The sequence below is a fragment of the Peromyscus maniculatus genome, chromosome 14, assembly GCF_049852395.1.
Source record: "Peromyscus maniculatus bairdii isolate BWxNUB_F1_BW_parent chromosome 14, HU_Pman_BW_mat_3.1, whole genome shotgun sequence".
In the NCBI taxonomy this organism is placed as follows: Eukaryota; Metazoa; Chordata; class Mammalia; order Rodentia; family Cricetidae; genus Peromyscus; species Peromyscus maniculatus.
The window spans coordinates 34143459-34165028 of NC_134865.1; the positions used below are offsets into that span (position 1 = coordinate 34143459).

The 21570-nt window shown below is 43.4% G+C and overlaps 1 protein-coding gene across 5 annotated transcripts in view; it reads left to right on the forward strand.

Moving 5' to 3' along the window:
• The first annotated feature begins 1665 nt into the window (after positions 1–1665).
• The window catches only part of Lrrc72 (leucine rich repeat containing 72), a 53300-nt gene continuing 33395 nt past the window's right edge, over positions 1666–21570 (forward strand). Inside the window, exons 1-3 of one of the 5 annotated variants that reach the window (XM_006983943.3) lie at positions 1666–1869; positions 7290–7363; positions 12249–12318. In XM_006983943.3, the coding sequence (XP_006984005.2) occupies positions 1777–1869; positions 7290–7363; positions 12249–12318 (237 nt within the window). In that variant the 5' untranslated portion in view covers positions 1666–1776. Of the gene's footprint in view, positions 1870–7289; positions 7364–12248; positions 12319–21570 lie in introns of those variants that run through there. The other 4 variants (XM_042260706.2, XM_042260707.2, XM_042260705.1 and 1 more) reach the window with 4 other exon arrangements.

Here is a 21570-nt window from a genome sequence, read left to right on the forward strand (position 1 = left end):
ACACCATGAGCACAAGGCTTCCTAATCAGAGCACATCATAAACAGGAAAAGGACGTAAAAGGTGATTGAGATTTATGTCATTCATCATTGTCTAATTCTGCCGAGTAAAAAGTGGGTGTTGATCATTTTTATCTAATAAGTATTTTTTACTCACTTAAACAAAGAACATGTAAATTGATTATTGGAATTATTTAATAAAACACTAGAGAATTTCTAGGCCATATGGATTTAATAACAGTCCATCTCATGAAGAGTTTTTTCCTCACCAACTTTTTACTGTAGAATTCCTCTTTAAATATCAGCATCTCTAAATGTCAACCATCTCCACAACAATTTTCTCTGTAAATACTATTTTTGTAGGGTAGTGTAATTAAATAACCATTTTAACGAACTTCCAACTTCTTCATTTTGTTGTTGAAGAACCGTGAGAGCCGGTGACATTAAGTGACTTGAAGCTGGCCAACAACTAGTTAATGTCAGAGTCGAGGCTAAGCCCCACATGCCTCAACTTGGTGCACAGGGCCCTTTCTTCTTATCCAAACCCACACGCACGGTACGAGAGAGCTTTCAAACTGGGGTATGCACAGCGCTGCAGGCAATGGCAGAGTGCCAGGGAGGTGAAGCCACAGGATAAACACAGGCTGTTTGGCTTCAGAGTAAATATTACTCAAAGATTTGAGGAGAGTTAGGAGAGCCACTTTATTTTTATTAAAACAAGATTGATTATAAAGGAGGCTGCACATTCTAAATGAATTTTTAAGATTTCAAGCTTGTTTCCTCAAGCTATCCTCCTAGCATATGGTAGTAAAAGCCTTCTGCTAGGGATGCAATAATAACAACAACAATAATAATAATATAATTTACTAGTGTGAGGACATCTGTGAGAGAGTTCTTATGCCAGCCCCTTCATTCGCCTCCATCTCTGACATTCTGTGGTTGTTTACATTGCTTTAGCCTCCATGATCATTAAGTAGTAGCATTTTCAAAAGACCACATTAGGAAATTACATTGAGAGGCCACAAAGATGGATCATCAAACAAGGACACCCCAGATGAGAGAGAATCCCAACTGGTTCCGACGCAGCTAGCACACGGCTACTAAAAACTAAAATCCGGATTAGAAGAGATTTGCCAAAGGAAATGCTTATTTACTCTGTGTTGGCCCACACAGTCAGAAGGAAGTTTTGGGGAACCTCAACGTTGCCAACCTCATTCTCCATCCTAGGTCTGGGTGGATGATGAGGCCTTGGTGCCACGATGTTAGGAGCACCCAAACCTCAGTATCTGAAATAAAAATAATTTTAATGCTATGCTTTCGAGTCAAAATTGATGCAAAAATCATAATCCATGAGTAAAATGTCAAATCAAATTTGATATGATAATGAAGTCGTATGCTTCTCGGTTTGAGCAGGGCTGCACCGAGACTCAGCGGAGAACCGCCTCACTCCCAGAGCTGCCAGCGGCCTAAGGGACACCTCATTCTGTAAATGAAGCCTGCTGGTGCTCATGTATCGACTCTGAAATTACTGCTGGCCAGCTGCTTGCTCTGGCCCTCAGACCCACGCCCGTCACGGCCTGCACATTCGCTGCAGAGGGAGAGGACACCGAAGGTGTTGTGATGTACCGCGCAAACGTCATAGAAGTCCGAGTTTGGCTTCGGATCTTGCCTGATTTGCATCGGTCCTTACTTGAAGGACGGCGACGGTGGGAAGGGAGCAGGGAAGCCTCGGCCCAGCCCGGTGGACTATTGGTGCCCCTCGCCGCCATAATTTTCCTGATGTCCAGAGACCAGAAGTCCGCCTCGCTGCTCGTCTTCCCATGCTTCAAGCTCCGGAAGACGCCAAAAAGTGCTCCGCTGAGCAGTCTCCAGGTAAAAGGCGCCTCCCTTACCAGATCAACAGCCTGGGTGCAGGGTTGGGTCGGGGGAGGAAAGGGTCTGACACAATGCTTTGCTCTCCTGGAGGCCACTCCTGGGGTCTTGGTAAGGGGGATTTTGCAGTACTAAACTCCACTCGGTCCCCTTAGCTAAGCCTCGGGGTTGGGGAACACTAGGGATCCACACTAAATCCTAACTTGGGCTGTGTTGCACGGGGGTGCAGGAATTATGTTTCCTTCATGAGATTTTCGTGCAATATTTAATCATTCAGTGATTAGAAAACATTATCTTCCCATACTAAATTCTGAGAGTGGGCAGTGGAGAAAGCTGCTGTGTGGAACCACCCCATCCCAAGTCTGTATCGGATTATTTCCATTTTCTTGATAAAGTACCAATTAACTTGAAATCAGAAACACACACACACACACACACACACACACACACACACACACACACACACACACGTCAGGCTGCTGAAATTCTTCCCAAATTCAACATTGTTCCTGAATAACAACAGCTCCCACTGGGTATAATACTGCAGACCTAAATTCTGCCTTCTTGCAATCCCCACCTGGGCTCATCCTGTGGCGATGATGGTTTTCCCCACCTTGTGTCCTTTCCCTCCGCGACCTTTCTCATGAACTTACACCTTGCCATGACCTTACACGTGTCCTTTTCTCTCCTTTGGGCTGGTATGACTCACCAGGTCTGTGGACTTACCCTTAAATTTCTGAGGGGATCCACATTCCTTCACACTCACAGTTCTCTTCTGGGCATCTTGACCTTTATTGTATGTTTCATCGAAGCCAAAAGCTCAGGCCTTTCTCCGCTGGCTACATCTTCCTTCCAGGCACTTTCTCCTCACCAAGGAAGCAAAGGTAACACTGTCATAGCGTGGCTCCATCCTGCCCTTGCCCGTGTCTTCCCATTGCCCCTACTTTCTGCCTTTGCCCCTATTCTCTATGCCCACACCATCTGATATTATCCATTGCTCCCTTGCCTTCCCTGTCACCCAGTCATTCTTGACTTCCCAGAGGTGACCTTGCCCCATGCCTGTACCTCTCTCCGCACCCTAGGCTATCACACACTGCTGCTAGAGGCATCTTCCAGAAGCTTGTCATATCCTTTCTCCAGTTCAAAGACTCTGTAAGATGCTCGCATCATCCCAGTGTTAAGTCCAAAGTCACATTGCCCATACTCTAGGTACCAACAAGAGAAGGACCCCAGGGGAGGAGTAGAAACCAACCTCTGGAATTTGTTTCACGGGGCACAGTGTGATTGTCATGTGAGGAAGGAGACCATTGCTAGACGTTCTTACTTGGATTTACAATGTAGTTAGTTTGTACAAATACATGTATATGAATGTGTGGCCCATGTGACATTCAGTTACTTACAAGTGACAATTTACGGAAAATGTGTGGCCTTCCGTTATATTTATTGAAGGCTATTAAAGCATTTGGGCACAAATCTTAATTAAAATCCAAATCTAAATCTCAAAGTTAACCCTCATGATTCCCAAACACCTTTCTTGTTCTCCAGCTGCTTTCCCCTGCCTTTCTTTCCTCTGTGCTCAAGGCTGGGCTTCCTTGTGCCATTCATCTTTGGCATCCTCTGAATATCAGCCCCTTCTTCCATCAAAATCCTGGTTCTTTTCCCGGTACTCTTTAAGCCTCTTGGTCCTGCCCTGAAACCCCATCACCTCTCCTTCCTCTGCCTTGGCCACAGTCTGTCTCCCCTTTCTTACAGCCCGTAACATTTGCCACCTTGTGTCCCGCTAGCTGTCCCTGACTGTCTCCCACTTAAAGATTTACTCATCAGGCATCTTACCGAATTTATCCATAGCTTTACCAAGTAAACTTACAGACTGGTCACAGCCCAGACTAAGCAGCCAGCAGTTTTGGTTGGTGGCTGGAAGACTGTGTTTGGATCTACTGTTTTAAAAATATTCCTTTTCAAGAATGCCTGCCATGTCTGTCCCGTCATAGAAAATGACATGAAAACTCCCCAGGAAAAGTGAGCAGAATCGCCACATCGTCTCCACATCCTTACTCAGTGAAGTAAAAGGGCGAGCTGGCTTGGTCTTTGTACACCCACAGCCCTGGCGGCATTGCTGGCAAGAGCTGAAAGGCAGATCAACCCACTTGTCTGCTTACTTAAGTGTGTCGACACCGTAGAATGTCACCAAGCTTTACAAAGTGAATTTCTGACACATGCTACCACATAAAAATTAAAAACAGTCTGTTGCCTGAAATTAACCAGCCCCCCATGGCCAAGTGCTGCAGAGGTCTGCTTCCACAAGGTCATAGAAGCAGGAGCAGTGCCTGCCTGCCATGGCTGGGGAGTGGGGTGGGGAGGTACCTGTGAAGGGTGAAGGGAAGGTTCTAGAAGACATTGCTGGTGGTTATGTGATTGCAACTCCTTGAGGACATCCCTGATTCTGCAGAGCTGTCAATCTGAAAATGGCAAAAGTGATAGAATGTGGATGTCTGTTACCACAATACAAAATCATCAGGAAAGGATGTTGGAAGTCCTCTTAAATGAAGGGCCATGTGCATTGCCAGTGAAGTGGGGGGCAGGGCGGGAGGTGGGGGGCTGCTGCCTACCACGTCTCAGTGAAACCTGAAACTTCAACTTCCCACACACTTTTGTGGTACGTTGATATTCAAACTTTGTGCTGGAGTCATATAAAATTACTTGATGAAAAGAAACATGCCATGATAAAAAAAAAATTGTGTAAGTGATTAATTGTGCCAGTGATTTACAACTCAGGGTGATATTTGCAAGTTTCCTCTCTTGCTTTTCTAAAAATTTTTAAACCCTAAGTATTTCTTCTGTGGCTAAACTTTTGAAAATGCATAATACTTTCTGATTATCAAGTTAATACATATTTATTATAAATATTTAAACACTTGAAATGCATTGCCTTGAGCTAGGCATTATAGAATTGCCAACAGCCTCAACTTCTCGGGAAGTTGAGTTGAATCACCAGACCCTATCTCAACACACACACACACACACACACACACACACACACACACACACTTACATTTATTTTATATATAGCATACATACATTCATATATAATATATATTCTAGAAAGTAAAATTTCATGACCACATGAGGCTTTTGTTTTCAGTTTGGAGTATGCACATTGTATATGTATTTAATTTTTTTAAAAGAAAACAAACATTGTGGACTTCAACAAATTACATCAGCAATAACTTTTTACTTAAAAACGTATGTCTAGATATACATCTCTCTTATTGGTCTCCAGAGAAACAGAGCCCCTAAAATGCATAAGCGTACAGACAGAGATTTACTAGGAGAAATTGGCTCACCTGGGAAGGAAGGGCTGGGCCTCACAGGGCTGCCGTCCGCAAGCTGGCAGTGAGACAGTGGCCAAACACTGGGAGTGGTGGAGAGGAACGTAGGTGTCCAGCTCACCAGTGAAAACGAATGTGCACAGCTCCGCCTTTCTGTTCTGTTTTCAGCACTCGGTGGACTGGGCAACAAGCACATCACTGAGAATCAGCTCTGTCCAGACTGCCAGTTCAAATGCCATTCTCTTCTGGAGACACACTCACCAACTCTCACAGATAGTGCTGTACCAACTCCCTGGGCATCGCTTAATCCAGTCAAGTCAACATGCAAAATTGACCATCATACCCTTCTCTATATGTTTAAACTACTGTACAACTATTCCCCTATGAGGCCATGGCCATGCCTTAATCTATATTCTAATTATTGGGAATATTTCATAGCCACAGCAAAGTACGTTGAGATTAACAATAATACATTTCACTGTGCGAACTCTTTCTGAGTAACAATGGCTAGGTGAAGTTAAAAGCATGACTTTATAACTTTAGAATTATAAATTTTAAATATTCAAACTTTAACAGAATAAAAATTTCATTCTACTTTGGCCTTAAGTCACTTTGCGGTGTTGAGATTGACTGTGCATACTGCAGGCTGAGAAGTTAGATGTTTGAGCCTAAATACCCAGGTTAGAGCACCTAAGCCTGACTCAATGAGCTTTTCCGAGATTTGGTGTGTGTAAGCGTAAACTACAATCCAGCTGTTGGAAGAACTGAGCCCAACCCTGTAAATTCTCCGAGGCCCCTAGCTTCAGCTTGTTTGAGAGAGAATCGAGGGAAGGGAGGAACTGTAAGTTTTCAGTCACCCTCCTTCACTAGGATATTTACCTTTCTTGGGTCTTTGAGAATTTGTTCATCCACCTCGCTCTAACTTCTTAAAGTGCCCTGTTACATAGTAAATCCACTCTCAGAACCTTGTAAATCACTTCCTGACACTGAAGTCTTACCACCCGCAGCAAATCCCCACAGAAAGCTTTGATTGTTTTGATTCTGATAATTATGATGTTTGCGGGCCCCAGAAGTGCACCAGTGACCCTCTCACTTTGGCTGATTGTTTTGATTCTGATAGTTATGATGTTTGCGGGCCCCAGAAGTGCACCAGTGACCTCCTTACTTTGGATGATTGTTTTGATTCTGGTAGTTATGATGTTTGCGGGCCCCAGAAGTGCACCAGTGACCCCCTCACTATGGCTGATTGTTTTGATTCTGATAGTGATGATGTTTGTGGACCCAGAAGTGCACAAGTGACCTCCTTACCTGGGCTGATTGTTTTGATTCTGGTAGTTATGATGTTTGTGGACCCAGAAGTGCACCAGTGACCTCCTTACTTCGGCTGTGTCTTGCTAACTCTACACTTTGTCCAGTTTTTCCATATTGCTCTCAGTCAGGAAGCCCACCAGTGTTCATTTGGTGATTATTAAAAAAAATGCAAAGGGCATTATAGCTGCTGCTGGATCCGTACTTTTAAAATTAAAACCTGTGTCAATAAAATGGAAAATGTATTAATTTACTCAGAGAAAAATGGCATTTATTCATTTGTTTGATGCTTGTTGAGAACTTATTGGTCCTGGATATATTAAAATGGACCATTAGAAAAAAGCCCCTAAAAATATACATTGGATTTTACTCCTTCTACCTCCACCCTGGCTCTAGGTATTTTCTATAAAGACAGAACCCTGTCAAACACTAATTTTTCATTTATGAAGGAACATTTAAAAATAATTGCTAAAGAACCAAAATACTCTAACTTGAAGAGAACTAACAACTTAATCGTGGTGTGTTATACACACATATGTATTTTTTTCCTTCTGGTTAAAAGTTATTTACACATCTGTGCCTAGGGTTAAAAATAATGAGATTCAACCACAAAGATGAGTAAATAATATATAATTGTGGTGTTGGAATTTATCAATTTAGAGTGGTGGCCTCCACATTTGCCTTTCTTTTGATCTTCTCATAGACATATTGTTATTGACTGCAAATGTCTCAGTATTTTTGCTCATTGGAATGTGGTTTGACAGATTAATTATATGTTATCAGGCAGTTGAAGATCAGCTAAAGATATGTGGCCACAAGAGGGATGCTGATGTCTTCGAGCTGTTCCTCTCTAGAAAGTAAGTGTGCTTTTTGGAAAAACACAGAGGAATATCATCTCACAATCTTTTATAAAGGCAAATGGTTTTTGTTTTTCATTACCCCTTCTTCAAGGACTGGGTAGGTGACCACAGTCTGATTACTTTACCACTTATGAGAGTAAACCACCTATGCTGGAGAGGCAAGACACTGAAAAGGAAAAAAAAAAAAAAACTGGTATCATTGAGACAGACTAACTCGATGATCTTGGGGTGTTAAGTAGCTTTCCTGCTAGGATTATTACATTTAAAAACAAATAGGACATCGGTTAAATATTAATTTTAGAAAAACAGTGAATATGACTTTTAGTATCATTATGTCCCAGACAATATTTGTTACTTCTCAAAAACTACAAATATTAACTTGATACTTTTTTACTTCATTAAGCAATTCTACTCTTGAAAATAATAAAACCGTATTACAGGATGGCTGTGACATGTAGGAGAGTTAGAAACTAAAGAGAGACCTGGTACATAGTAGGTCCTCAGTTATCATTAGTACAATTAATATTATTATTATTGTTATGAATGGCCCATTCTCTTATTATAAAAACCACTATTGTACTATAACCCCTAAAACCACTTGTATTAATTTTTTTAGAAAATAGAAAAAACTCTTCCTTTCCATCAAAGAGGTGTTCCATAGAACACAGTAATCCCAGTGTCTGCAACAGACCCCAGGTATGTTGAGGAAGAGGGAGAGGAAGTGATGCGTATGGTTGGACTCTGACCACTGTATGTCCACTGGCCAATAAATGACACTTGCTTGGCCACTGTTTACATTTTAATAGCAATAACATGGCTTTGACTCACATGCATCCCCCAAAACCCATACATTAGGAACCAAATCCCTAACGCAGCAGCGCTGAGAAGCGTTGAGAGTTGATTGGGCCATGAGAGCTCCGCATTTCACTCGTGGGTTAATGGTGTTGTGACCAAAGCAGGCTCGTTGTTTCAGGAGTGAATTCCTGATGGAGGTGAGTTTGCTTCCCTGCTCACACATGTCTTCACCAAGTCGTAATGCAGCAAGAAGGCCACTCCAACAAGGGATGCTGCCCATCGTAAGCCTGGGTAGATAAAAAGGATATCGTTAAAACACTAGAAAAATTAGAACTATCGACCCTTGACGGTGAGTGATTAGTAGTTTTCTTAAATGAAAGACAACAGAGCAGGGGCAAAAAAAAACTATTTCACAGTCTACATGGATAAACTAGGTGAGCTGGGCACTTCACTTAAGTCCCAGTTGCCTTTGGAATGGCAGTGCCTTATCAATGTCTCTTGGTAACCTGTCAGCACAGATCATAGCATCATTAGTAGCAGATTTACATCTCATGGTCTTGATTGGCCTCACCTTAAAATATAACAACTTATTATTGATGTAGGACAGGCTTGTGTGCAGAAAAACATGCCCAGCTTGAAAGTGCTTTAAAAAAAATGAATCATTGCTGCATTATGTAATAGTCAGATTTTCCACATTGATATTATTACTATAAGAAATCTGATAAGGATGGCTAGACTCATTGATACTGTACTAATGGATTAAAATTTATGGGAAGTTCCCGAAGTGAGGCTCCAGATCTTTATGCTTCTCAGTAGGGGTTGTTTTTGTTATGTCATAAGGGGGGGGGGGTTGAAGTTAGCAGCTTACCATCCCTGCCTGCCCAATTGTCAGGCTGCACCACGTTCTAGGGCCTCCTTCCTGGAAAAAGCTGCCAACCACAGAGTGAGGAATGGGGCTGTGCACTCCCCGTTGAAGGTGGCTTTGGAGAAAGCTGGTGTTTGTGGTTGTATCAGGGAAACTGTGTGTGTATGGGGGTCCATCAGTCCAAAGACGATGGAGAAGAAAAACGAAAGAGAAAAAGAAGAGAGTAGATGCTCTTTGTAGAAAAAAAAAAGTTTAAAAAAAAAAAAAAAAAAGTTAGCCGGGCGGTGGTGGCGCACGCCTTTAATCCCAGCACTCGGGAGGCAGAGCCAGGCGGATCTCTGTGAGTTCGAGGCCAGCCTGGACTACCAAGTGAGTTCCAGGAAAGGCGCAAAGCTACACAAGAGAAACCCTGTCTCGAAAAACCAAAAAAAAAAAAAAAAAAAAAAAAAAAAAGTTAATGGATGTAAGAAGAATTAACGCATGAGAAAAAAAATGTTTTACAATCCCAAATCAGGTGGGGTCACCAACTGAAGGCAATGTTGTTGTGGGGAGCAAGATTTTCATATGGAGGCAGAGTTGGGCTCCATGTTATCTTTTTAGTATAAAATCTGCACTTCTGTAATAGACATCTATCAGACCTTAAACAAATAACAGCTTAATTTTACCCGAAGTAGGGCAAACTGACATCATTTACCTTCTGATGTAACACAGAATTTCCATGAATGTCATTAAAAGGTGGTGTATCTGTAATGTAACTCTTAGGATTAGATAAGTCAAGAATGGGGGCCATTCTGCTGGTCAGTTGCCTAGGACTTTTCAAAATGTAAATATGTTAATGGGGAAGACTTTGGCAAAATAAACTTAAAATGACTGCAGTTATAGCAACTGAATATAATACATAAAGATGATGAGACAAGACATAAGCTATGAAAGTAGTATATAAATGTAGGTGAGTAGGAGGTGTGAATAACTTATTGATGGCTTACTTTGCTGAATTAAACTAAATCCCTTAGGTATGATAGGGGTAGTATGATTTGCAGAAAAAATATTTTAATTTGGAAGCTATAGATATTGAGCTATTTATAAATGAGATCCCTACAATAATAAGTCTAATTTTCAAATGATTCCAAGAAAATTACACACACACACACACACACACACACACACACACACACACACAGTAGAGTAAGGAAAACGTAGTGATACATTTGTTAAAGTTGGTGGGCTAAGGAAATGGCTTAGCTGTTAAGAGTGCATACTATTCCTGCAGAGGGCCTGAATTCAGTCTTCAATTCCCATATCAGATAGCTCACAACAAATAAGTCTTCATGCACTTCAGAAACAGCCCAGAAAACCCTGGGCTGAAACCCCCTAAGTACCAGAAGCACCAGAAGGCACCACGCATGACTCCAAAGGAGGGAGGCAACCTGTAGTCCTACCCAGCTGTGATGCCTATGAACCACTCAACAACTGGCATTGAATGATAACCCTAAGGGTAGAGTAGGGGCATGTTTACCTTGATGGTAACCACAGCTCTAATTGGACTTAAAATGGGAAACCATGCCTGGTACTGGAAACCTAACTAACTACTCAATGCTAATGAAGTCATGATTATTGGAGGAGAAGTTACAACCTCTAATTTACTAAACCAGCCTAATCCCTAACAACAGTCTATAAATATTTGTCCTTAGACACACAGGTAAGTGGAGTCATCACCTCTGATCCAGGAAACTTCTCTTAGCAACTGATAGAGACCACTACAGAAAAATACAAGCAATTAAAATTCAACGTTGTAGAGGCCAATCCCACTGAATATATGTACAAAACATTCCCACACCTAAGGCTCAGGGAATATTATGGAAGGGGTGGGAGGATTGTAATAGCCAGAGAATCCAGAAGTCTGCTGTAAGATTGTGTCCCTTAGTAACATCATATATATATCTTATACATGTGCAATGACAGGTACTGAAAAATAGGGCAGGGCGAGTATTTAAGAGGGCTTGGAGGGAGAAAAGGAAGGGAGAAATGTCATTATAATTTCAAGATAAAATAGTCTTAAAAATAACTATGAAAATTTGTAATTGTCTGTTGTACCCCCCCCTTTCTTAGACTGAAATATTCCTATATAAGAAGCAGCGAGGAAGGTTTGCTTTGGTTAGAAATATCATTTACGTGCTTTATCAGGCACCATGGTTCACCTCTGCAATCTCACCTATTCAGAAGGCTGAGGCAGGAGGATTGCAGGTTTAAGGCTAGCCTGGTGTACACAGGAAGACTTTGTCTCATAAAAATCGGGAAAAAATTAGTTCCTTGGAGTTTCATGACAAAAAAAAAAAAAAAAAAAAAAAAAAAAAAAAAAAAAAAAAAAACCAGTGTGAGCAGCTGGGAGTTGCACAGCCTGTAATCCCAGCACTCGGAAGGTCAAGGGAAGAGGACTCAGAGTTTGAGTCTCACTTGGGCTACATACAGATACCGTGGCTCAAAACAGGTTTTAAAGTTTAAAAAAAGTTGCGGGAGACGTTGCCATGAATAAGTTAATATATGTAATACAGTAGTATTTAATACGACTACTGTTTATGCAAGTGCTCTGCATACTAGGGATGGTACAAGATTTGGAAGAGGAAAGCCGCATGCATGCTTAAGTGCTTGATAGCTACAATTTCCACTCTAAGAACTCAAAGGAGATCTGAAAACTCCACATGGCCACCTTTCCTCAGAGATGGCACCCAGTGTGGATAATTGTCTGCTCGGTCCACATCTGTGGTGTGAGCACATCAGATGATGGCCAAGGCTACCTGGATGGTCAAGTGTCCCAACAGTTCAAGAAGGGTGGATAATAGCAACCAGGAGATCACTGAGCAGCCAAGCTCCCCCTCAGCACCTGTCTCCAGGTATCCTACCATGCTCATCTCCTAGATCACGTCTGGCCACAACAGGACCAATGTCCAGTGTCCACCTCATTTTTTCTCCCTTCCAAATCCCCAGTGCAATGTTTTGAAATGAACTGTAATAATGAGATATAAATTTCAGCTAGTGAACTTTATTGGCAACACAAGCTTAACCTAAATGATGGAATTTTTGAAATTAGAAGGTAAATGTGCCAGCAATTCTGAAATGATAGAGAGGCCTTGCCAGTTCCTTCCAAGTCATACTCGCAGTATGGCCAGCCTTAAATGTAAGCGAATGAATTTTGCTAATATTCATGGTTTTTTGTCTTTCCAGGGACCTGACTGAGGTTGTTGATCTTTCTAGATTTAAAAATTTAAAATATTTATGGCTCCATCATAATAAGGTAATGTTATGTTTTATCTTTAAGTTATTTAAATGTCTTAATTTCATGCTTTAATGGAGCTAATATTTAGAATATTAAGTATTATTTACAAACATATATATATATATATATATATATATATATATATATATATGGTACAGAGATATCAGGGATCTATCAGACATATGTACATCTGGTATATTGAATATAACAATGTGTGAGATTCTATCAGACCACAGTTTTATTTCTGCCTCCCAAGTTTTTGTGAAAGAAAGCTTAGAGAGTCACATCACTCCTTTCCTGGTAATTTAAAATATTACAGCCCATTTGGTCAATGTTGTAGACCAACTTTATCAATGACAATATTATTCATATATTGCTCTTCCTTTACAAATGAAATACAGACAGTCAGGCACATGTCCATGCACACACACATGCATGTGTACATGCATGCATGCGCATAGGCACAGAAACACACACATATACCCTGCCTTGATGAGAAGAAATTTATGTCTCATTGTTGACGAATTTACTGTAATTTCATTCTAAAACATTTTACCGGGAGTTGGCATGACCATAGGTGGCCATCTGTTTTCTTTGTTAACTATGGAGATAGAGACGGCCATTTTCTTTCCTCCTCGCCTCTACTCCAGTCTTCTCCAGGTTCGGTATGGCGGCGAGTGTCTTTACCCATGTCTCCAGCTAGGTGTGGTGTACACTGGCTTGGTGCTGTGGAGGTTAAGGAAAGGCAAGGGAGAAACAGGTCTTTGTTTTGCACCCACTAGTGCTGTTAGGTTTTCCAGGTTGGCTCTTGACCCTGTGGATCATCTGGAAGCTTCCCTGCTAGGTCTCTTGTGACATTTTCCAGCCACCATGACCCTCAACGTCTCCTGTGTTTCGGGCCTGGTGGCCAGCCTATGGTGCTAATAAGGGTGATGGGAGGAGGTGAGGCCCAGTGGAAGTCTCATCGTACCGTTGAGGGGCTGTAGGGACAGTGGCCTCTTCCTCCCCGCTAGCTTTCCACCATCATGCCGCCCGCCCCCTCTGCAGTGTTCGGCCTCGCTATCAGCCTAAATCCAGCTAGCCTAAAAACAGAACGGAAACTCTGAAACTCTGAGCTGAAATAAATTCTTGCTCTTTTCAAGTTGGTTTTCTCGAGTATTTGGACATGGCAAGGGAGAGCTAACTAACTGCCCTCCAGTACGTATTCTCTCCATTTGCTCTTCCCGACCACACCTTTATCCAAACGCTGCTCTCGTCTTTACCTCTGTGATTGTTCCTTTTACTTACAGAGGCTTTCTTATTTCGTGTAATCCTATTTGTAAGTTCTTGCTAATAATTCTGGAGCTATCGGAGTCCTATTCAGGAAATCATTACATACACCTCTATCTTAAAATACATTCTGCATGTTTTCCTCTCACCACCTCAAGGTGTTGTGGTTTACACTGAGAACCTTGACCAGACCCGCTTTTCACATGTGCTCTCTCGTCCTCAACTCCCCAGATGCAGATGTCTTTGTCTTTTAGTCAGAGGGAAAGGGCGTCAGTGCACCCAACTGTTAGTGAAATGAAGTCAGCTTCATCAGGAAGCAGCAGACACCAAACCACCATGTCGGCAACTTTAGGGAGCAGTTCTCCAGGTCAGAAAGATGGTCTACAAAGCTTCCATTAGAGGCTGTGGTTTAGAAGTAAGTGCTCCCCTCATAGTAATGGCCTCAGTGTGGGGCTCCCGGCTCCTTGCAAGCAAAAGAGCACAATCAGCTAACACTCAGCCCCAAACAGTAATTACAGTTAACTAGTCAGAAGATGCCTTTCAGCTTTTCGTGTGGCTTTCCAACAGCCTGCCTTTCGTTCACTGTACACTGATAACTCAGTCTTAGCGTTTTTAATTTAGATTTCCAAACACTAGCAGTCACAAGGATGGTAATCTTTTCCCAACAGTGGGCTTCCTTTGTGCAGAAGTCTATATTCACAGCACTGAATCTTTAAACAGCTATGTTTATGAAAACATTTCAGTATGTCAACTGGATGGAAATGGAAAATAAAATTGCTCTCAGTATTAACTATAAGCATCAGACTGTCTCTTAATCTTGAAGTAATTTCTAGGAAGAAAAAAAAATACCTTCAAGGCTCAGGCAACTAACAACTGAAATGGAAAGAACATGTACCACTTAAGGGTATTAAAATTCAAAACTCTTCTAAACACCCTGCCAGAAATTATCCTGGGTCATAGCACATGACCTCTGATTAAAACAAGATGGAAATCATCAGGCTTGGCAACAGTGACTCATCTTTGTTTGCAGTGTGGCTTCTTGCGGTGGTCACCTTTGAAAGGCAGACATGTACAAATGTTGCCCTGTGTCTAAGGGGAGGGACGTGATTAGGGACTTTGTGGTGTTTCTCGGCTTTCTGTGAGTGGGTAGTGTCTGACCTCCACCCACCCACCGAATTTTCATACAGTTAACCTACAGAAAGGAAGGGATTGTGTGCCTATCGACACTTTGTTTTTAAGAGGGTAGGGCAGGGTGGGATGCAGGAAGAGAGTGGGTCCTTTTCTTGTGTTTTTGTTATGTGCAATGGACTGTGTTCTTTTTAATAATGTAGTTTGTGTAACGCGGAAAGGTGAACCCTCCTGACACATTTCAGGTGCTCCTGAATGAGCTGAGCTAGCATGAATTTCCTACTGATTGATGATTGACTGGGCACCCATATTGAAGAAATCTGGGAGATGTCCCTCAGATTTATTTGTGCAATAAGTTTGGGTATATGCAGTTACTCATTTGGAAACACCTTACCTTTTTCCAGAAAATATTGACAAGAAACAACCCATACTGGAATATAAGAGCTACCAATAAACAAAATGAACTGTACAAGTCTCACATAGTTTGTGTGCTTATGATGAGTCTCTAATCAGGGCAACATTTAATACGTTTGTCAACTTTGTTGACTTATAGTTTGCCAAATGTTTAAAACATAAAAAAACACAAACAATAAACAGCTCACTGCATAGCTGTGAAATCCATGGATATAAGTGGAGTATACCTAACTTTTACTTTTTAAAGAGTTTATCTTACATATTTGGGTCTTTGCTCACATGTAAGAAAGTGTACCACATGCATGCAGTGCCTGCAGAGGCCAGAAGAGGGCATCAGATACTCGGGAACTGGAGTTACAGAGGCTGTGAGCTGCCATGTGGGAGCTGGGAATCTAATCCATGATCTCTGCAAGAGCAGCTTATTAAGTAAAATAAGCTAGGTTCAGAAAGACAAATACCACATGTTTTCACTCATGTACAGATTGTGAGGTGTGTGTGTGTGTGTGTGTGTGTGTGTGTGTGTGTGTGTGTGTGTGTAGGGGATGTTTTTAGATCACAAAGCTAGAAAGGAAATTGTGAGAAGGGAGGAAGAGATGTTAAGGGAACTGGAGAACAGAAAGTAGAAGAATCCACGTCATACAGCAGAGAGGAGAACAAGCTGGAGAGAGGCAGGGCCAGCTGCAGGGGGAGAGCAGGAAGGGGAGGGAGGCAGGGAGGGGAGGGAGGCAGGGAGGGGAGGGAGGCAGGGAGGGGAGGGAGGGGAGGGAGGCAGGGAGGGGAGGGAGGGGGAGGCAGGGAGGGGAGGGAGGGGAGGGAGGCAGGGAGGGGAGGGGGCAGGGAGGGGAGGGAGGCAGGGAGGGGAGGGAGGGAGGCAGGGAGGGGAGGGAGGGAGGCAGGGAGGGGAGGGAGGGAGGCAGGGAGGGGAGGGAGGGAGGGAGGGGGGAGGCAGGGAGGCAGGGAGGCAGAGGATGTCTTAGAACAAAGTCTAAGTCTTCTTCGGGGTCTCTATTGCTGTGATGAACACCATGACCAAAGCAACTTGGGGAGGAAAGAGTTTGTTCAGCTTACACTTTCACATCACAGTTTATCATCAGAGGAAGTCAAGACAGAAACTCAAACTCATTACAGCAGGACCTTATGGAGGCGTTTTCGGAGTTGAGGTGGCCTCCTTTCAGACAACTCTAGCTTGTGTCAAGTTGACATGAAACCAGCCAGCACAGTGTGATGATACATATGTGTGAAGACGGCTTGATGAAACCCTTTGCCATGCTGACTTAAAAACAATTGAAATAAATTTTAAAAGGAGTCTTCTCTAGTACTTAAAATTCTATTTTAAGAAATACTGATATTTCAAGCATAAATAACTTGGTTTGCACACAAATGTAGGGTTTCGGAGACTCACCATGCTTGTTTAGCCACTGGCCTGGGAGTCTCTGCTCCCGGGGTTTCTCAGCCATGATGCTACTGACTTTCTGAGCTGGGTAAGTCTTGATGATGAGAGGTGGCCATCTTAAGACCTTAAGCAGCATCCATGGCCTCTGCCCATTGGTTTCTAGGATATTCCCTGCCAGGAGTTAAACCCAAACTGCTTCCACGTCCTCAGTTACTTCTTGGGGGCAGGGAAGGAATTGGCCCCCCTCACAGAGAATCACTCAATATGACAAGAAGACAAAAACAAACAAACAAACAATGGCCTGTGAACCCTAAATGCAAACCAGCCATGCCTCTGCTCAAATCCAGATGGCTGCTTGTCGCTCTCAGCTAAGCTGTCATGGTCACAGAGCAGGAACTGCGGAGGGAGGCCCTGGCTCTGGCTCAGCCCTGGCGCTCTGGTCCAGCCGTTCCCGCCGCCGCCATTCTGTCTATCTAGCCCTGGTTCATCACAAGCGCTGCTCTGAGACACACCAGTGTGCTCTGTCTCCTTTACAGAGCCTTTTCAAGCATCCCTCCTCGGAAGCCAGCTCTCCCAAGAGCACCACCTCCTCGTCTCCATCTCCAGGCCTTTCCCACAACATTTATCCACTGACTCCATAACGTGCAGTTTACTTATTGTCTGTGTGTTTACTTAGTCAGTCTTCCTCGACCACTGCAACAGAGCCAGGGCTTTTGTCCGTTGTCCCTCACTGCCCTGCCGAGAGACTTCAGCAGCCTGGCACTGCCCGTGAATGGCAGGGTGAGTAAATTAGAACCTAGAATTTTCTCAGAAATGCAAAATTCCAATTTGTCAGTGAATCACAACTGATATATCAAGGTCATCAATTATGAACTTGAGGAGAGGAAGTTAGGGATTTCTTCCTCAACATTTTCCTTTGGTTAACGTGATGTCTTAGTTCCTATTTATTAGACATCGCATCAGGAAGTTTTCTTTCCACGGTCACCAATTCAAGTGATAAAAAGGACGGACACGTCATCCCCGACTGAAGCAGAACAAGCACTGGGTGGACATGCGAGGTTTAAAAACAAACTTCAGAAAATCCTCGGGATCAGATGCTCCTGTGGTGAAAACTAAAACCAGATTGCAGAGGGAGTTTCCACAAGGGCGCAGCACAAGCCCACGCTTCTTGCACTGTTGGTGTCAGCTGGACCAGAGCTGTGCAAGGACTCTGTCAACACCGCCCCTGCTCACTACTGTCCACACCGCCCCCTGCTCACTACTGTCCACACCGCCCCCTGTTCACTACTGTCCACACCGCCCCCTGTTCACTACTGTCCACACTGCCCCCTGTTCACTACTGTCCACACCGCCCCCTGCTCACTACTGTCCACACCGCCCCCCTGCTCACTACTGTCCACACCGCCCCCTGCTCACTACTGTCCACACCGCCCCTGCTCACTACTGTCCACACCGCCCCTGCTCACTACTGTGGACAACACTGTCTCATCGCTGCTGCCGTAAGAATTAATTCACTATTCCGTCGTGCAGTTACTGATTGAAGCACAGGGTGGAGACACTGTAATGGCGTGGTCTGGATCCTGTCCGCGCCTACCCGCAGGAAGTCTGGGAAATGGAGTATCTTGTCTGATGGAAAGTAGACTCTAATTTCTTTCTTTCTTTCTTTCTTTCTTTCTTTCTTTCTTTCTTTCTTTCTTTCTTTCTTTCTTTCTTTCTTTCTTTCTTTCTTTCTTTTTTGGTTTTCCGAGACAGGGTTTCTCTGTGTAGCTTTGCGCCTTTCCTGGAACTCACTTGGTAGCCCAGGCTGGCCTCTAACTCACAGAGATCCGCCTGCCTCTGCCTCCCAGTGCTGGGGTTAAAGGCGTGCGCCACCACCGCCCAGCATAGACTCTAATTTCTATGAGGAATCACTTGATAAGGAATCTTGGAATTACGTAGAAGAGGTTCAAATTCTGAGAAATTATGCGATCTCTCTAATTTTATTAGATTAAAAAAATTAAAGGGACAGAAATGAAAGAAATAACAATTTCTGACAGAATGTTCCGGAAAGAGCAACTACTTAGTGACTGGACGCTGAAGGCTGGGAAGGGCTCTATCAGTCCCTGTTGATCAGATCACACAAGCTCTTCAGAGCTGCTCATGCAAAGGGCTGTGCTCTTGACTGCTTCCAAGTTCCTCACGACAATGAGATGCTGTGGGACAGATGAAGCACTGATGGGAAACATTTGTACACGCAGTCACAGAATAAATACTAAGAGTCGGCCTTCCACCCTGCCAAACAGACTTTTGTTTTAATCCACCATGTACTCCTGCAATAGAAGTTTACAGAATTGGGTGGTTCGGCAATCAGCACCAGGAACAGTGGCTCGTCCCATCTGATGTCCCCGGGTGCACACCACTCAGTTCTTCTCGGTGGGACTTCACGACGACCAGCATTTCTGCAAAACCCATGGCCGTAGGTATTGCTATTTCTCCTTCTTTCTCTTTTGCACAACAGCCATTTTGTTCCCGCAGAGGAGCATGGGGGTTTAATTCCTACTCTTTCTTGTCCCACTTATACCACACACACACACTTGCCACTTCCCAGTCTCCTGATGTGGTTGTGGTGTAATTTCAGTTAAATCAATGTTCACTCATTACATTGTTAAGACCAAGTATGCTTTTCAGAGCTAAACCATGTATTATACTCCAGTTTTCCTTTATTGTGCTCGGATTCCCTGGAGTTCTTATTTGTTTGATTTTTCTCCCTCAAGGGCTGAATTGTGTCTCTCTATGTTCGTATGCAGCAGTTCTGATCCCTGATCCCGTGTGACTGTACTGGAGATAGGGCATTTAGAAGTAATTAAGTTAAATGGGGTATTAAGGGTGGGCCCTAATCCAATATGGCTGGCAGTTTTATAAAAGAGAAGATTAAGACTCACAAAGAGATGCTATTCATATGCACGGTGGAGCTCATGTGGGGACAGGGAGAAGATGACTTCTAGGAGAGGCCCCAGAACTCTGCCTGCTCCCACCAACACCTCAGCCTCAGACTGCGCCCCTACAACTGTGAAGAATTTTCTATTTCAGTCAGCCATTCCATGATCTGCTCTAGCAAACTAATGTACTTTTAAAACACTGTTACTACTTACTCTATCCAAACTCCTGTCAACTGAACAAACCTGAATGCATTCAGCTCCTTCCTTTGTCTTAAGATTGCCCAGGCCCTTTGCACGTGCTCCAGCTGCTTGACCTGCGCATCTGTAAGCAGCTCCGGTCACCTTCACCGCCATCCTAGGGAAAGCCTCCGACCTCCTCCTGTCTCCGGCAGTGCATGTCTTTTCCTCCACTAGAGTCCTGGGGGAGGGCTGCAGATCAGACATGTTTTCTTATTGTGAATACCTGTGAATGTGTGTGTTCAACCCTCATATTTGAACCACAAGTTTGGCTTATTTCACCAGTAGACTTTTGGGTTGGTGATATGGTATTCTGACATTTCATGATATGTGTTAATAAGTTTGATGGTTAGTTTTAATGTTCAATCTGACACGATCTAGACTCAGTCTCGGCCTGTGGGTGTGTCTGGAAGGGGTTGTATTGATTGTGTTGTTATGGGAAGCCCCAGCCCACTGGAGTCAGCACCAACCCCTCGGTTTGGGTCCTGAACTGCATACAAGTGGAGAAAGTGAGTAGACTATTAAGAATGCACGCATGCATTTCTCTCTGCTCTGTACCATGGAGGTAATGCGACTCGTTGTTTTAATTTCTTAGCACCTTCCCTTCCCTGCTACGGTGGGTCAAAACAAACCCTTTCTCCCTTAAGTTGCAATTTACTAGGGGGCTTTATCCCAGCAGCAGAAACAAAGCCATGGCGGTTTGAACCATTTTTATCTGCTGTATTGAATTTGAGGATATCTCAATCCAAAAACCTTCTGTCTTGATTTGGGAAAGTTGTCATAAGTATTTTCATTTCTTTCTCATCTACATACATTGTTCTCTTTCTGGAATATACACATACACACAGAAACACACACACATGCACATGTAAGTAGACACATAAACATGTACACACAGACACACACACAGAGAAACACACACACATACACACATAAGCAGACACATACAGACACATAAACATGTACACACAGACACACACACACAGAGAAACACGTAAGCAGACAACACATAAACACGTACACACAGACACACACACACACGAACACGTACACAGACACACACAGACACACACACACACACACACACACATCTGACTGCTGAGCTTTGGTCAGCATTCTTGCGATTTCCTCTTATGTTCTGAATTTTGTTCTTCACACTTTGCTCTTCTTCCTACAGTCCTTCCATTATTCATTAAGTGGAGCTATTTACCATGTGAGGAAAGCCACGAGGCACAACCAAACCCACTATAAGAGTTTGTGAAGGGAGGGGAACAGAAGGGATGTGACAGGCCTGTGGGGAGGATCCTGCAGGAAGAAGGGGCAGAGGGATGCGTGGGACCCGCTATTGTAGATTCCCCTCCCGGCACATGCGCATATGGCCTTACCTGGCTGCACCACCCCTGAACGTAGATTACATGATCACACAGCACACCGATTGCACAGGCCGGAAGGCCCTGGGATGACTAAGCAGCTTGCCAGTGCGTGCATGGTCATGGGGAAGTGGCTAGGAATTCCAACACCTTCATCTTGCTTTCCCAGGCCCCCATTATGTTCTTAAAGGCTGCTTTCAAATTTTTAATTTTCAAGTGCTCTTTTAATCTAAATGTTTATTTATTTTCTTGTTGATATTTCTATTTTTTTTTAAAAAAAAAAAACAGGGTCTTGCCAGGTGGTGGTGGCACATGCCTTTAATCCCAGCACTCAGGAGGCAGAGACAGGTGGATCTCTGTGAGTTCAAGGCCAGCCTGGTCTACAGAGAGAGATCCAGGATAGGCACCAAAACTACACAGAGAAACCCTGTCTCGAAAACAAACAAACAAACCTAAAAACAGGCTCTCATGTAACAACTGACCACCATTGCACACCCAATTGTATGCAGCACTGACCTCAAACTTCGTGTGTTGCACATGT